This window comes from Vitis riparia, chromosome 10 (genome assembly GCF_004353265.1).
Source record: "Vitis riparia cultivar Riparia Gloire de Montpellier isolate 1030 chromosome 10, EGFV_Vit.rip_1.0, whole genome shotgun sequence".
In the NCBI taxonomy this organism is placed as follows: domain Eukaryota; kingdom Viridiplantae; phylum Streptophyta; class Magnoliopsida; order Vitales; family Vitaceae; genus Vitis; species Vitis riparia.
Genome location: NC_048440.1, coordinates 16178743 through 16196776, shown reverse-complemented (window position 1 = coordinate 16196776; position 18034 = coordinate 16178743). Strand labels below are relative to the sequence as shown.

Below are 18034 nucleotides of genomic sequence, written 5' to 3'. Positions count from 1 at the left end.
GATCTTGTTGGCCCCTCGATACAAGTTGGTGCGTGGGGTAGGTGAGATTACAACGGTCCACGTGTCGCCGAAGGAAGCGGATCTCATAAATTTCCATGACGATGTCTGTCACGGGAGCAGTGTAGACCTCAGTCGAGAGCTCCACATGAGGAGTTGATGGAGACTGGAAGCAGACTCCGAGTCTAATCTCGAACTATTTAGGGGTCTTCCTGGTCGAAAAAAGTCTCTTTGTTTTCTCTCTGATTTCTGGAAAGTTCACCGGAGTTGTTGCCGCAACATAATTCCCAAGGGGGTCCTCTTTCTTCGGAATTTTGACTCTTCGGTTCTTTCTTCCGATTGTTCTGATTGTCGAGGCCTGAAACGATGGGGTGTACTGGATCGTCGCGCGCAAAAGGAGACGGTACAGATTCTTTCTTTGGACAATGCTGTGGTTTTACTGCTGTGACTTTGTTGATGATTGTTGTGGGTTGATTTTAGGGTTTATGAAATATCAGAATTTCAAGACTATGGCATATGTTGTAATTAAGTATTGATTTCTTATTCGGGTTTTGTGACTAAAATGAAAATATGACCTGGGTGTGGACTATTTCGTGGAAATTAAGGTTCTGATTGGTTATTGGAAAGAATGGTGGAAAAGTAGTTGGAAATGGTTGAGAGAAGGAGCCATTTCAAAGTGTTTGTTCTCTTCTTTTGGTTTGAATCAGACAGAGGGACAAGCTAAAGCTCTGTTTGTTTCATGAGAAAATTGAGAGGGAGGAACAAAATGCTCAATAATGGATTTTAATTTTGTTTGAACATTTGCTTTTCTTTCTTTTACTGGCATTTGGTTTATTCTGTTCTCTGCCTGTTCATGTCGTTTGATACTTTTGAATTCAAACTCAAGATTTTGGTAGTCAATTTTGGGTGGAATGCGGCCTAATAGCGTGTCATTCATGACATTTAATTCATCTATGATTGTAAATGTTTATTTTGACAAAAAAATAAAAAAAAACGAGTTACAGAAAGGGAAAAAAAGGAGAAGAATTAACCTGCACTTGTTGTCTTTCCATCATATCTATTCATCTCGGATCATTTGGCTTCAGTAGCAGTACCAAGTTTTTAATTCTAGATTTTTTATTGTATTAGTGTTGCAGACCCCTTTAATTTACGCCCACACATCTGATGGAAATCGAATGGTTCCATTAATCTTTTCTTAGTATTTGAAGTTTCAGGTCTGTCGAGTGAAATGAGGCTGATGGAGGAAATTGGATCTATCACCCCAACTGATCTAATTAGATCAGTTTAGGTATTTCTTGAAATGCTGCCATTTTCTACTGTGGCACCATTCTCAATGATGGATTTATGTATGCATTTGTATGCATGGTACACAAATTTGGAGCTAGTTGTGATTTAACATGGTATTTGAGCTTTGATTTCTGAAGATATTGAGTTCAAACCTTCCCATGTGTTTATTCCCTCATTTGTGAAACCCATGGGGGAGGCCACTCATATGGCAGGTGTTAAATCTTTAGCTTGATATACATTTTGACCCATGAGGTAAAAACTTAAGTTTTTGGGGTAATTGATAGTTTAACAATAAAAACACCCTTATTCTTGCTTATAAAACTTGTATATAAGAACACAACAAGCTGATCCAATTTTTGAGTGATCTTCCAATTCGCCAGATTGTATTTTGGTTTACATAATTGGAAGATGTAATCCATAACCCTCAGGAATTATTCATCATGTCATAAAGTATATGGAAAAATTATAGATGCTGATATGACAAGAATGAAGTGAATTTAAGAAACTAACAATGACACTTTCCGATAAAACCACCAATGCATATCTATGAACCAAACTATCCTTCCCCTTCCTTTTATTGTCCTCACTCTATCTACATTGTGGTGGTTTAATTAATATATGAGAATTTAATACTAGAAATTAAAACTTGAATGATGAAGAAAGAAAAGATGATGAAAGAGTCGAAGAGGAGAATGATTGCAGGAGAGGGTTGCTTGTGTGTGCAGCTGTTTCTCCCCATTTTATTTATTATAGTGTTCTGGTGAGATATTTTTTTTTTTATAGGTATGGTGTTCCGGTGAGATATCTTAGAATCTATCTGCATTTGTTCAATATTTGATTTGTTCTTGGGGCTTATAACTTGTGAGATAAACAGCTCAAATCCTGGCTGAAATCAACCCTAATGGAATCATTTGGCTGTATATGTGCCCACAGAAAGTTCTAAGAAAATACGAAGGCCAAAGCCTTGGAAGCATTCTCAACCATTAACAAGGACACAACTGAAGCAGATGCGTGATGAGTTCTGGGACACTGCTCCCCATTATGGTGGACAGAAAGGTATTCTTTCCTTGTGGACCTGTAGCAACCTTCCTTGCTATTAATCACTCTTTATGCCATAAAACAGTTAATATTGATTTTAGTAAGGTTTTGTGACAGAAAAATGGGCAAGATTATAGATAATAGGGACAAAAAATGAAAATAGAAAAGAAAAGAAAGACGGTCTATTGATTTGGTATTATGCATGTGAGAGACACATCTTTTCACTTGCTTTTTTATTTTGTGCAGTTAGATGGAGGTAAAATCCTTGATCCTTGTGCTGGGACTGCATTTAAATTATTTCATTTGCTTGTCCATTGGATTAAAATCTTGTTATTGTTTTCCCATTTTTTAAAACAAGAAACTGTACTCTAAAAGTTTTTAAGATTCTATATGTGTACTCTTCCCATGCCATATGACTGTGAGATCTATTTTCTCATGCTTGTGAGCATTAACTGCTTTAAATGGAATATAGGCTTGTTATCAAGTTTCGAAAAAGTAGAGTTGGTAAAAAGTGGGATGGAGGACACAATGGATGTGTAGAAAAGAGTTACAAAGATGTATAACAGAAGCAATGTTAGGGTCAACGAGGGAATGCAAAAGGATAGAGGAAAAAATGCAAAAAATAAGGGAAAGAAAGGAACAGAGTTAGCAATTCTGCTACTTTTCAAGTATCACATTTGGTTCTGTTGCAGTATTGCTAGGATCATTTAAGTTTTTATAGTGAGAATTTGCCATAGACTTACAATGATACTGAAAGCATTGATTTGTTACTGTTATATGGCAAGAGGAGATAAGGGGAAAGATTAGTAAATCAAGTGAACCAAAAGGAATGACTAAAAGGGGAGGAAATGCCATGGTTCATGATTGGATTTATGGGACTTTCTAGTTTGATTTTGTCATTCATGCCATTTAATTAATTCGTGTCATTCATGCCATGAATTAATAATATAGTATTGAACATGTTTAAGCATGAAATAAAATATCAGAGATTCATGGAATATCAATAGTTGGATTTTACAGAACTATCAAATGGAAATTCTAAAAAAAAAATTAAAAAAATTCAATGGGATGAAAATTGATCAAAACTAATGGAGATGTTGGAAAAAAAAATCTAAGAAATAATAAAAAAAGCAACAATACACAATAAAATTGTTCTTTTTAGGAAAACAATATATCATATATGTATGATTAAATTTGTGAAGTTGAGTAATAATGTTTTAATAAGAAATATGAATTTGGACTATGTATACTCAGTACTGATGTGAAGGTAAAAAGTTTTTAAATAAAATAATATATATATATATATATATATATATATATATATATATATATATATATATATATGATTAAATTAATATTAGTGGTCAAGAATATAATATGCACTAATAACATATTTGAGTTTAAAAAGTGAATAATGAATATTATGTGGACATACAAATTTTGTTTCATTGAATTGCATTATTTGAAAACATATTATATTTCAAAATTTAGTAAACATTAGATTTATGAAGTAGTTTAGATTTTTACCCAAAAAATGTGTATATTTAAAAAAATAACTTAAAATTATTGTGATTAATAATTAAAAATATGTATAATATCTTGAGAGTAAATAACTGGAAGTTAATTAAAATTACTCAAGTTCTTGTTAATTAATTTATATTTACCTAAATTTTTAATAAATTGTCTTAAATTCTCTTAATCCATTTATATTCATATATTTGAAAAAAAAATAAAATCCCGCTATTGAAATTATTAATTTTATTAAAACATTTGTGTTATATTTTGAATAAAAATTAAATCATTTAAAATTTTTAAATAAAATTTTATATAAAATATATTATTTGAAAGTTCATTTTAAAAGTCTCTTTAAAAAATTTGTTTGGCAATTTTTATTATTAGTCTATTTAAATTATTGAAATTATTGAAAGCTGTATTTATAATTTATTTTATCAAATAAATTTTTGATTATTTTTTATGTTTTAGTTGCTTGCCAATAACTTTCTCATTTTAACTTAAAAAAAAATTGATAAATATGATAAAAAATAAAATAAAATAAAAAACCAAAAAGTGCTTGATAATTTTTTAAAATAAAAACTTAAAATGACAAATATGAAGAATATTAAAATAAAAAGATAATATGAAATAAAATGATAATATAAATTAAAAATAAAAGGTTGAAATAAAAATAAGAAGAGAATTACTAACAACTCTTTAAAAAAAACCAAGAAATCAATGGTATTCGCTCACAATAGCTAGTTCAAATTACATGCCAATGTATTAGTGATTTTCATGATTTCTTTGTTGATAATTGATGATATTCCATCCATTAGATATTCCATGTTGTTTTTTGTATTGCCAACAATCAATACGCAAAATTTCGGCTCAAGATTTGCAAAAATTTTGTAGAATTTAGTTGAAATTTACATTGCGGAAGTGGATTTATGAAATCAAATGATGTATTTCTACTGAGAGTTTTTGGTGTTGGTGAATGGAACTTCAACTGTTTTCTTTCAAAGTTTTAAAGGTTTAAGGCTAAAGGATCCTCTTTCCCCTTATCTTTTTGTTTTAGCCATGGAGGGGCTTGGTTGTTTAGCAGAAGAGGGCGAAGCAGGGAGGTTACATTTTGGGTTTTAAGTTGAGTGGTAGGGGAGGCAAAGGTGAGGAGGTGTCTTATCTTTTATTTGTAGATAACACTCTCGTGATTTGTGAAGTGACCCAAGATCAAATAGGATATCTTAGTGGTGTGAAGCCATATCAAGGTTGAGTTGTTGTGTATTTAGGCTTTCCTTTAGGAGCTTCCTATAAATTGATGACTTATTGGCATTCAGTGGAGAAGAGAGTCCACAAGAGGTTGGATATGTGGAAACTTATTAAAAAAAAAAAAAAAAAAAAAAAGGTTGGATATGTAGAAAAGAGGATACCTCTCTAAAGGTGGGAGGCTTACTCTCATCAAAAGCATCATGTCAAGCCTTCCCATTTATCAAATGTCTCTTTTTTTCTTGCTTAAGAGGGTAATCTAAAGGCATGAGAAGATTCAAAGGGACTTCTTGTGAGGTGAGGGTTCTTTGGAGAAAAGATCTACCTAGTAAGATGGGAAATCGATTATAGGAAGAAATGTAACGAAGACCTTCAATAAGTTGCTTCTGGGAAAGTGGTTATGGAGGTTTGCCTTGGAGAATGAGCCTCTTTGGAAAAGGATTATCATTAGGAAGCTTAGGAAGGAGGAGGGGGGTTAGTGTTCTAGGAAAAGTAGGAATGCTTTTGGGGCTAGGTTGTGCAAGGCCATCAGGAGAGGTTGGAACATCATTAATAAAAGGACTTCTTTTAGTGTGGGCAATGGTAGAAGGGTGTGAAATTTTGGAAAGATGTTCAATGTGGTGAATCAATTCTATGGGAGTCTTTCCGCTCTTTATATTCCATATCCTTGACAAAGGATGCTTGGGTGACAAATATTTGGGACCAACAGGGCAAGGGAGGGCTTTGAAATCCTCTTTTTTCAAGGAATTTGAATGATTGGGAGTTGGAAAGGATTAAGGAGTTTCTCTTAAGGCTGTAAGGAAAGGCAATGAGAAGGAATGAAGGTGATAGGTTGGAAAGGATGGGTGCTAAGAAGGCAAAATTTCTTTTACTCTTTTTTTGGGTAGGAGAGAGTAATTGCTTTCCCTATGAAAGTTGTTTGAAATCTGATGGTCTCAACCGAAGGTTTCTTTGCATGGGAAGCTTCTTGGGGAAAGGTTTTGATTTTGGACCAACTGCAAAGAAAAGGATGGTTTCTAGTGAATCAATATTTTCTTTGTACGGAAGAGGAAGAGTTGGTAGATATATTCTTCTACATCGTGCCTGAGCTCGAGGCTTATGGAATTTGATTTTCTCCTTGATTGGAGTTGCTTGGGTGATGCCATGTTCAGTAACAGAGACTATTAGGGTGGCATGGTTCCCTTGTAAATAAAAAATGGAAGAAAATTTGGAGGGTTATCTTGTCATTTATATTTTGGAAATTATGGAAGGAGAGGCACCAGAGATCTTTTGAAAGCAGAGCAAAGCGTCTAATCATGCAATAAAATTCTCTTTTCTTAGTAATATTTTGTTGTGGGATAGGATGTACATAGATGGAGACTTCCTAACCTGGTTAGATTTTATAGACTGGTTAAGATCTTCTTGAAGGAGCAGTTGTTTTCTGTTGTCCTTTCTTTTTCGTTATGTTTTCTTGGCTTCCTTTTTATATGGCCCGTGTATTTTGGTGCCCCTTCAAATAATGCTTATGATATAGTTATCTTGTTACTTATAAAACAAAAGTACCATGCTTCATTTTTTTTATATAGGATGAAATAGGACTCTGCACCAATTTTGCAACACCACAAGCAGGTATTAAGGAATAGTAGATGACCGATATGACAGTTATGATGCCAAGTTCCTAGATTCATTCAATCCCTGACGGCTTCAATATCTGGTTTGGCTATACTATGGTTTTTGCTTGCACTTGGCTCAAAGTCATTATTCCTGCAGTAATTTTGTTGTGCTAGCATGCCTCTCTCACATTTATGTCAATGCTGGATCAGACTAGTGGTTTATTGTGTTCAAAATTTGAGTTCTTGAACTCTGCTTGTTTAATAAACAAGTTTCTTATAAAGTAGATAAAAAACACACACATAAAATGTGGCTATATGGATGCAAAGTCAAAGACAAACTGGGGAGGAAAGTGGGCTAGAAAGTTAATGTCTCCTTGGAGGATACATGAGTCACACACTAAGCAATGCAACTAGTACAGTTATGTACATTCTGCTTTTCAAGCTGCGAGAATACGTTTCTCAATAATAAGTCTTGTCTGGTGAACTAAAGTGTCTAACCATTTGTTTTCTACTAGCTGATGGTTATATCTCCCTTTGAATTTGGAAATGAAGAGATACATTATTTATTTAGGCATCCCTTCACATCAACAGGTAAGGCTTGCATCCTTAATTAAATCCATTAAACTATAGCATTCCCCCTTCGTTCCAGGAAGGCTCGTGGGAGTTGTTTCTTTCAAATTTTTCATAAAAAAATAATGGATAGAGAGGAAAAATATCACTCAAAATATGATCTTTAGGACCTTAAACAAAAATCTCACTGCAATACAGGGTCCTCCATCCTTAAGTTATATTGTCACTTTGATCTCAAAATATATTGTTCATTAAACTTTTTTCTCAAAGTTTACCCTGTGGTAATGAACATTGAATTTCATTCACTTGGAGCAGAGTCCTCCATCCTTAAGTTACATTGTTGCTTGCGTTGATATCAAAATTTATTGTTTGTTGAACGTTTTCTCAAAGTGTACCCTGTGGTTTACAATCAAGTGTGAATGTTAAATTTCATTCACTTGGATCCTTGTTACATCTGTCTCTCTTGGTTTACTATCTTGTGCAAACTCGGAACTTCCTTTTCTTCAGAAATGGTTTTCATATGACCTTGTTTTGAATTCCATTTCGTATTATACATGGTATAATCACCTTATAAATTGTCATGCTATCAGGAATTAATTTTTAGAAAGTTCTTAAAATTGTCATATCACTCTGGTATATGTTATGATAGGACTTTACAATGTGATGTTGCCTTAATTGATGTTTTCCCCCAGTAACATGGTTTTCTAGGGCCTTAGATTATAATCTTGTCTTCGTAGGTTTGGATTACTACACTACCTTATGATCTGTGTTAGTTTTAAAATTCATGACCCTGTTGGATTCAAATATCACTTACCCTGTCAATATGCACTCTTGTTGTAAGTTCCAACATAAAATGCCATCACATTTACTTCAATGTTACTTTGTTTTGATATTTGGTGCGACATGCTCTTAAATTTTAAGCTCAACTCACTTGTTTTCTAGCAAGATCTTAGATTGCTTTGTTGCCTTCATTTATTGCTTGGTAGGACATTTATTTATTAGGGTGCATTAGTTACTAGTTGCATTGGTATGTGGTCTGATTAGAAATTGTGCCACTATGCTGCCTTATTGCCTGGATATGTTATCCACTATTGTCCTTGAACTATATGTCTGCAATGTTTCAAAAGTTATCTCCTTGTTGGAATTCAATTACAAATTCTCCCTCTTCATATGTTAAACTGTTTGTACCTTTGGTACACATCCTGCTAAATTTTACTTGTTTGCACACATGATGTGTAGTTTTCCATGAATTTCACATTTCTTTGGCATATCTTGTGGGAATACCCCAAACTACCATGTCACCATGATGTTTTTTGATAGGCATTTAAAATATTTTGTTACTTCAATTAATAAGTCCCTTAATAATTTTATGATTTTGTACCCACGTATCTTGTGGCTAACATATAAGGTCCAGTATTTTCCTGGAAGTTTGGTTCTTCAAAGTCATTATAGTGGTGCTTTTGTTGTGTTATGTTCTAGGGTCCGCAGAAGTTTGTTTTGTCATTCTGGTGATGTGTTTTAAATACAGTCTTCTAAAACTTGGAGTCTTGTGAGGTTATCATGTTAGAGATTCATTTATTATCATGTGGGTTTTCACTATATAACTGTGCCTTTTATTAAATTGATTTAAACGTATGTTATTGAATAGTGAGGGCACATTTTTATTATAGATCTCTCAAAATATATAAAAGGTTCACTGGTGCACCCACTTATACCATAGTATTATCTCATGGAGTGTCAGAGGGAACTCATTGGTGGAATATTTCTTGTTTTCTGTTCACTTAGCTTTAGTGGACTCCTAGCAGAAATTCATAACTTGATGAAATCTTAATATTACATGGCAATGTTCTTTCCCTGTTAGTCCAGAAAAAAAAAATGTATCGTTAGTATTGTCTAGCACCCTTTGTGTGATTTGATTTTTGTTTTATAGTACCATCATATTAGTTGTAGTTGGTGTGGGTGTACAGTGCTGTCCCAAAGATTCCCGCATCTTTATGCTATGGCTGTGCACAAGAATGCCACAGTGGAAGAGATGTGGGATCAGAATTTCGGCCAAGGTGGCTGGAATTTAAGGTTCCTTGGGGACTTTAATGATTGGGAATTGGACATGGTTGGCAATTTGCTTCTTGATTTGAGGAGTCACAGGATTACTATGGAGGAAGACTCGGTTTTTTGGAAGGAAGGAAGAAACGGGCAGTTTAGTGTCAAGAAAGTGTACAGCCTGTTGGCAAGCCCCATTGCTGCCGTTTTCCCAAAAAGTAATGTTTGGGTGGATAGAGTTCCAACCAAAATTGCGTTTTTTGCGTGAGAAGCCGCTTGGGGGAAGGTGCTTACTCTTGATAGGCTTCAGAAAAGAGGGTGACAGCTTCCTAATTGTTATTTTTTATGTGGGTGCGAAAAGGAAACAGTAAATCATATTCTAATACATTGTACAGTGGCCAGAGTGCTGTAGGATATTGTTCTTGGTTTGGTTGGTGTTCAGTAGGTTTTTCCAGAAATTGTAAATGAGGTTTTATTTAGTTGGAGGGGTTCTTTTGTGGGGAAAAAAATGAAAAAGATTTGGAAATCCATTCCGTTATACATTTTTTTGGACGGTTTGGAAATAGAGGAATAGACTAGCTTTTAAGGGGCGCAGGGGGGGGAGGGGGGGTGTTAGCAATTCAGAAGCTTAAAAATTCTTTTATTTGTAATTTATGGGGTTGGGCTAAACTGTATATTGGAGAGGGGCCGCTCTCCCTTATAGGCTTTTTGGAATGGTTAGCTTCTAGTTAAGGGTTGGTGAGTTTTTGTTTATCTTTTTTTGGTTGCGAGGCATTAGTTGCCTTGTATACTCTTTGTATGTTTTGTGGCTTTTTTGCCTCTTGTTATTACATGTTGTGTTTATCTATCAAAAAAAAAATTAGTTGTAGTTGGGCTTGAACTTGGTGGGGATGTGTGGTGATTCTAGTGATGCTTATTATGCATACAAATTCTACCGAACACCAGACAAGTTTAGATGAAATAAGTTAGATAAAATGAAAATAACTGACGGGTGAGTGGCATTCTTATCAGAGATTTGGGATGCACTCCGAGCTGCTACTGAAGCTGATTTAACCCTTGCACAAGCAATTGTGGACAGTGCCGGTGTGATTGTTCAAAGCGCTGACTTGACAACCTGTTACGATGAGAGAGGTGCCTAATCCATTCTGAACCCTGTATTTTTGTTTTCTTTGTGTGCTCATGAATTTTATCCAGCTTATAAAACTTTTATTGCAGGTGCTAAGTATGAACTACCCAAGTATGTTTTGAGTGAACCAACCAATCTGATTCGCGATAATTGAAAATGGAGAAAAGAAAAGTACAGTGGTCGAGTAAAGACTGTAAATTGTGTATATGATGAATCACATTATCGTTTGGTTTCTGAAATACAGTCCTGTTGAAGTTCTGCTTGATACTCATCTTTGTTTATATCCACTTCTGAAGGCTTATGCTAAAGTTTACTGCATCTTAACAAAAGAGAGAATAGCAGCCACTTTTGTAATTTCTGGGGATTTTCCTGAAGGACTAAAGAAAATGTAACAAAACATTTTGGTTACCGAAATTTATGTTTCAAATTTCTCAATAGAGCAATTTTCATTTTTACCATATATCTAGTTGATCTAACAAGCATGTTTCCCCTCAAGTATAGAAGGATACACTTGACCTAGTAAGTAAACTCTCCATACAGAAGTGGCCTGGAGTGTAAAATGCCTTTCTATACTTTCTCTTAGATGCTGTGGTGAACCCACTGCACATCAACATTTATCTTCTGTCATGAAGATAGTTTAAGTACTATGTTCATTTCTTTTCTTGTCATGAAGATAATTTGAAGATACTGGGTTGGATGTTGGTCTCTTAAGTCCTTCATGTCAATCACCACCACTCCTTTCTCTTCTTACTGGTGATTTCACCGGTCTCTCCATCTCACTCTCTCTTCACCACAGTCATCAAAGAACTATTAAGTCTAGTAATTTTCTGTGATCAGAGTGCCCTCTTATCAAACTGCTATGGAGGAGCAATTGGTGAGGGTGTGGCTTTCTTTGTTGCCATTTTGTTATGTAAAAATGGCAAAAATTGACTGACAAATTCCAGTGGCTTTCAAAACCCAATCCCAGTCCAACTACTCGTAAGCCTAGCCCAAGATTGTCCATTTTTGGGCTCTGTTTGTCATTACAATTCCCCCAAGTTGCACTCATGACCACAACCCATCAGGTTGCATCAAGAAATGTGAAAAGCAGGGTATAATAGGAATGTAACCTCCCTTCATCTCCTCAACCCCTGCTGTGGGATGTGGTTGGGAGTTGGGAAATTGGGACTTAGGGATACATAATTGGATCATGCAACTGCAATAAAATTTTAGAACCCAAGTGCCATATGAGGTAGGTCCTTGGTACTGCCGCCTTGCCATCCCTAGTCATAAGTCACCTATATAATAGGAAAAGAGTGCGGACCGCCGTAAAGGTGTATTGCATGCGACTGCTAATCACTTTATTTAAAAGGCTAAGAGTTGGTATTCTCAAGATTAAAGATTGTATTACCCCAAAAGAAAAGGAAAAAAAAGAAAAGAAAAAAAGCTAATGAAGTTTTTGGAACACATAACTAAACTCTTGTCCCTCAGGAACTAGACATGAGAGGGCTTTTCCAAATCTTAAAAATGATGCCCTCCACCCCCAAAAAGAAGAGCAAGGAAAGGTAGGAATCTTCAGCAAACCCACCAGCATTCCATATATTTCATTCAGTCTGGACATCGCCATTCAATGATTTGGCCACCATCCCTATTCGGGGTACCCCTTTATAGTGTCCTATGGAAAGACAATTATGCACTTGTTATTCCATTTCTTCCTTGCCCTTCAAATCAAATGCCCTTAATCTAGAGGGAGGGTGCCCTAGTCATTAGCATTGAAAACTGTTGGGTGTGTAGATTTTGTCATCCAAGTTAATCACTTTTTCTTGGGTCAACATCAAACTGGTTTACTTAATTATGACAGCTTAGTGATAATGAACTTTTTTGGATTCTCAACGGAAGCACTGGTCAAATGTTGCTTAGAAAAGAGTGAATTATTAAACATTTCTGACAGTTGAGACTTTGGTTTGACCCTTATTCATCCAACTTTCACACTTTGTTTCATTCTTTTCATCAAGATAAAGTGAGGGAATATGAAGCACCAAAAAAGAAAAATAAAAATTCAAAATTCAAAAATTTTCTTCTCATACATGACCAAGAAGTTGTTCAACTACTCACCAGAGTGTAAAGGACTTTGATTTCACATGAATTTTCCCATACCCACCAAAAGAGAGACATTTTAATGTGACCCAAAAAAAAAAAAAAGTATCAGCTATCACAAAATTCTCCATTTCATTTTTCTTATGAGATGAGACCACCGCACCTTCCCTTGTTTTCTTTTTGCCCCAACATTTATGAATACACTTGTTATCTCCAAAAAGCAGTGCATGAGGACCGCCAATAATCAATATGTGAGTCCAGAAATGATCCAATCACATGAAGACATTAGATCATATGCAGTATTTGTGAACTGTCTGACAGAGATGTTCACCACCCAATTGATTGTTGGGTCATTAATCTACCCTTTGTTCTTCTCCAATCTTCAATCCACATTCATTGATTTCTTCCTCAACCTCTCTTATGGAGCCACCCATGATGTTTTCACAACATTATGTGTGTGGACAATGATATAAAAACAACTAGGGTTTTCACTAATGCTACAATTTAAGCAGCTGTTGTTGTTCATGTTGTTTTGACTTGCTCTCTAAATCCATTTTCCATATACAATGCACTTGCTTGATTTTTTTTTGTTTCTAAATTACAAGCACAAAACAACAAATCACTGTTTTCTATGTGGGTCTTTTGGTGTTTGTTTTTTTTCTTTAAGCATTTCTAAGAACAGCATATGAAATGGAAAACAAGTCAAATATGTGAAAACATTTCTAAGGCCTAATTTTAAGAATTTTATTTTATTCTTTCAATTTTCAACAAACAACCAAAAAGAAAAAAAATCTTTATAATTTCTTCTTACTTTTTTCCTTTATTTTCTGTTGTCTAAATTTATTCTAGTAATGACAAATTTTTTTCTCTATGGTTGATTCTGAAAATTTTTGAAAGATCATAAAAGAGGAAAAAAAAATAAAAAGGGAGATTACACAAAAAATAATAATAATAAAGAGATTTAAAGTTAATTATTTTTTTATTTTAAAAAAAATTCATTTCATATATTTTTCTTATTTTATATATGAAAGTTGACAAATAATATGAAAATATATAAGTTTTTTAGTATTTGTGATTATTTTTTTTTATTTTTTTTTTATAATAAATTAAATATGAGACAAATATTTTTAAAAAATATGTTTTCTTTTACTTAATACCCTCCAAGAAGTGAAAAGTAAATTTTATTTCATAACTACAAATTATGAATAAATCCTAATAAAAGGGCTTTATAGCTTTGCATATACAAAACTAACAATATTTTAAAATATTAAAAAAAAAACTTTTTTCATTTTAGTTGTGAAATACATTCTCTCTCTCTCTCTCTCTCTCTCTCTCTCTCTCTCTCTCTCTCTCTCTCTCTCTATATATATATATATATATATATATATATATATATATATATATATATATTTTAAGAACAACAATCTCTAGAAGATAAATAGCCAATCAAAGTTTTGAACTATTTTTTTCCCACCCCCCAGACAACCAGGCTGAGACAAACTCCCTTATCCAATATAAATAAATACAATTATACCCATGCCCAAAATATGTAGAATGGAGCCTAGGATGCCCCCCCGATCCACATGGACATTGGCAGTGACCCACATGAAGCTAGGACTGTTTTTTAGTATAGGGGGCACTGGGTTCTCTGCCCATTTCTAACCCCACCCTATCTCGTGGGCCATTCATTAAATTGGCACCTTTCTCCCATCCCCCAATTGTCCAAATTCCCCTTCCAAGACTGTGAGGAAAGTCCCCTTTGCTGTAAATTTGATTTGGTTGTCACATTTTTTTTGATTTTGTGAATGCCTTTTGCAGAGAGTACAGCTCATCCAACAGTTGGTCTCTTTGACTTGAGATTCTGAGAATCATCTCATTTGTCTAATTCTTTGTGAACAGAATTTATAATGAATTAAATTCAAAATCATTTGAATCATTCTTTCTTTTTCTGCCACCAATTTAACAGCTTTATTGACATGAGTGGTATATACAAATATAGCCCTAATTTTCAACTCAAGTTTTTATTATTATTATTATTATTTTTTTCCTTTGAAAAAATGGTAACATGGGTTTTTCACTCTAAAACTAGTTCTTCATTTTCTATTTGAAATTTTAAATATCAATATTTATAAATAAAATTTATGTTTTTCAGTTTAGAAAATTATTCAAAGAAACTCCATTAAAGTACAAATACTTGTTTCCATTTTCTAACATGTAAAAAATAATGTAAATATATTAGAAAATTTTAAAAATAGTTTTTTTATTTATTTTTAAAAGCAAAAAATTATTTCTAAATCATACCCATGTCCTTGTTTTTATGATATTTTTATATTTTGATCATATTTTAAATTTACTTAAATAAGATTGGATTACATGTGTGCCAGAGATTCAACATTTATTCATTTTAATATTTGGGTTGGAATGTCATCATGGGTGGAGGAAACTATTAGATATTAAGTACCCCTCATCAGCCCCACAACTAGGAATGTAAATGAGGTGGATGGTATTCATCCATCCCTACATTGATTATGTAAGTACATTTTTATTCTCTTCCAAAATTCATATTAGGACAAGCACATGTTGAAGAATTTTTCATTCCCATCTCGTCCACTTTAAAATTTTTATTATTTTTAAAATTTTTAATTATATCAACAGTAATATAATTTATTTTATATCTAAAAAACATTTGAACCAAAGATGTTTTTATAGCAAAAATATTTTCTCAAGAATTTTCTCCAAACTCTTTCAATTACCAAGGTTATATTGAAGCTTGGTACAATACCTTTTATTATAAAAATTTTGATCATTCTTGGTTCTTTTGTTTTCATTTTGAATCTTTGATTTTCAAAATCCTTTTTTTCGTATCCGTTTTAAGGATTATGAGAATTTCGATTGTTTTCTAATAAAAAAGAATTTTCTTAAATCTTTGAACTAGTGGTTAGATTAAGTTGGTATTTGTTATTTTTTATTTAATTGTAAATAAAACTTAATTTAACAGTGTTAAGTATTCAAATATTTATTTTTTTAATATTTTATTTTTATTAAGTGTTGAGTTGTTTGTTTTTAATATGTTAAAAATCTATATCTAAATATATTAAGAAAAATAATTTTTATTTGATCAAAAAGTAATTTAACATATTTCTACAAATCTTAAAATAATAAAATTATTATAATAAATAATTTATCCTTATCATCCTTTAAAAAATGTATATTTTATATAAATAAGATCAAATATTTTAAAATTAATCATGGTCAAGTCATTATTGTGTGAGTGAAATGAGAGTGGTGGCAAGTGGGATGTTGAGGGGCAGTTGTGGTGGCAATGGCACTAAGGGCATGATGTTGAATAGAACAAAGCAAGAAGGATGGGATAAGATGAGGATGACTATTGTTGACATTATGTTTTACTAGGCTGAGAATGAGATACTAATAAGTTGTTTTTGGCACTTAAAAGAAGTCGAATATTTTGAATTTTTATATTTAGAAAATAATATTTAAGAATAAGTAACAAGTTAGACAAAAAGCTAAAAACAAACCACCTAAACTTTGAAAACAAGTTACTTTCAATAATAAGTTAGAAAAACAAATATCACCTATTTTTTCTTAAATTAAGATAAAAATCAAATACACAATTAAGACATTTTAAAAAATGTTGAAGTTGATTTTTAACTTTAATTGCATATGATTTATTTGTAAATTTTATCTTTGAATTGGTCTAATATTACCTTGATATGTTTTTATTTCCTAAAAATCTAACCTTTTATTTGAAACATTTTCATTTTTGTCGCTAAGCCATTTAGCTATGACAATGTAATAAAAAGTTTGAAAGTGTTTAAAATGTTGATATACTGGTTTAGAGAATATTAAAACATCATCAATATATACAATTGAGAATTTTGTATATGTAGTAAACGTTTCATTCACTACAACAAATGTCAATTTTTTTATGTGAAATATTCATCGTCACTCTTAGTAAACTGTGATAAAAAGTTTTCTTCATGAGATTCATAGACATAAGCTCGTCACTAAATTATGATATACAAATCTTCTATTTCGTCATAAAAAATTTAGTGTTATCACAAAATTGAATTATCACTGAATAATTACATTTTATGGTGCAAAAAACTCGTTATAGAAAATAACAAAACTTTGTCACTTAATCGCATCATTTCATCTCTAAAAGATATCTTTTGTGACAAAAATGTATTCTCTAAAACATCATCAATATACACAATTGAGAATTTGATATATGTTTTAAAATTTTATAATCATTATCTTTTGAAATTCTAAAAGTGCATTTTTTACTTAATTCAAAAAGCATTACATTCTATTTGTAGTGTCCAAAGGAACCATAACATGACTAGATTAAGCATACATGCTTCTAATTTTTCGCCTATGTTTAATTCTTAAATTTATTGCCTTACTCGATATTGAAACTTAAATAAAATGGTAGGAAACTTTTCTTGTATTCCTTTTTTCAAGGGGAGGTGGGCAGGGGGTTATTTCTTTGATCTTTTCACGAGGATGGTAACCTTATTAGGCATAAAATAACTCTATTTATTTTTTACTCAACTTCGGTTGACATTGAAACTAGGATTAATTTTTAATGAAAAGCTATCAAACTTCCCTTTGATTCTTACCTTTGCTCTCTATTTGCAAAGACTCTTTAAGAATCCATTAATAAATCTATCTTTCTAATAGGATTGTTTTTTATTCATTCAAATTTGAAGTAACTTAAATTTTAGACGTTCTTTCTTAAAATAACAACAATTCTCCTAAAAAAATATTTTGTTATAACATATATTCAAATACGATATGAGGTTGATTATTTTGCTTTATAGGTAGTCGAGACCGTCACCATTTCTTAAAAGGATAATAAATATTTGATGATCATTAATTTCATCTATATTTTAATAACATATTTCTTTTCTATTGTATTTTGATTGTATAAATGGTCTCATTTCTTCATACAATATGTTTAGAAGAATTGACCTAGGATAGTAATCCTTAGTTTTAGGTTTTGGTTGATTTATTTATTTGTAAATCTCTTTCTCCTCTCCTTTATTTCTAATTTTGAAAGATATTCTTTAGCCTCAATATTTTTAGAAAGAGAGGGTTTTGGCACACCAAATTTCCTAATTTATGCGGAAGTTCATTGAAAATTGATTATTTGTTGTGTTTTTTAGTTTTAGTATTTTGAGTCTTCGGGGGATTTCTATCCACTTGAATATAGATTGATTTTTGTTTAAAAATGGGTTGGGTAAAATTTAATATTTATTATTTAACTACTTAAGTTTAATTTAATTTAAATTATTCTCAATAATAATATAGAGAAATATGGTAAAAATGATTTAAAAGTAATATTAAATTAACTATTTTGATTTAACAATTAAAGTTATTTTCAAATTTAAGTTATAATATTAAGTTATTTTGTTAAATATACTTAATTTATTTAATAATTAAAATTAAGTTGCTAAGTCATTAAATTGATTTACAAAATATTCTCTAAGTTTCTACTTAATATGTCTTTTGCAGGATATTCATTGAATAT

General features: G+C 32.1%; 1 protein-coding gene across 1 annotated transcript; it reads left to right on the top strand.

The window, feature by feature from the left end:
* Positions 1–118: 118 nt before the first annotated feature.
* LOC117924036 (ubiquitin domain-containing protein 1-like) lies at positions 119–10865 on the top strand. Its single transcript, XM_034842585.1, has 4 exons — positions 119–400; positions 2218–2340; positions 10293–10412; positions 10497–10865. The coding sequence occupies exons 1-4, from the start codon at positions 364–366 to the stop codon at positions 10559–10561; spliced, it is 345 nt and encodes a 114-aa protein (XP_034698476.1). The 5' UTR covers positions 119–363; the 3' UTR covers positions 10562–10865.
* The last annotated feature ends 7169 nt before the right edge of the window (positions 10866–18034 follow it).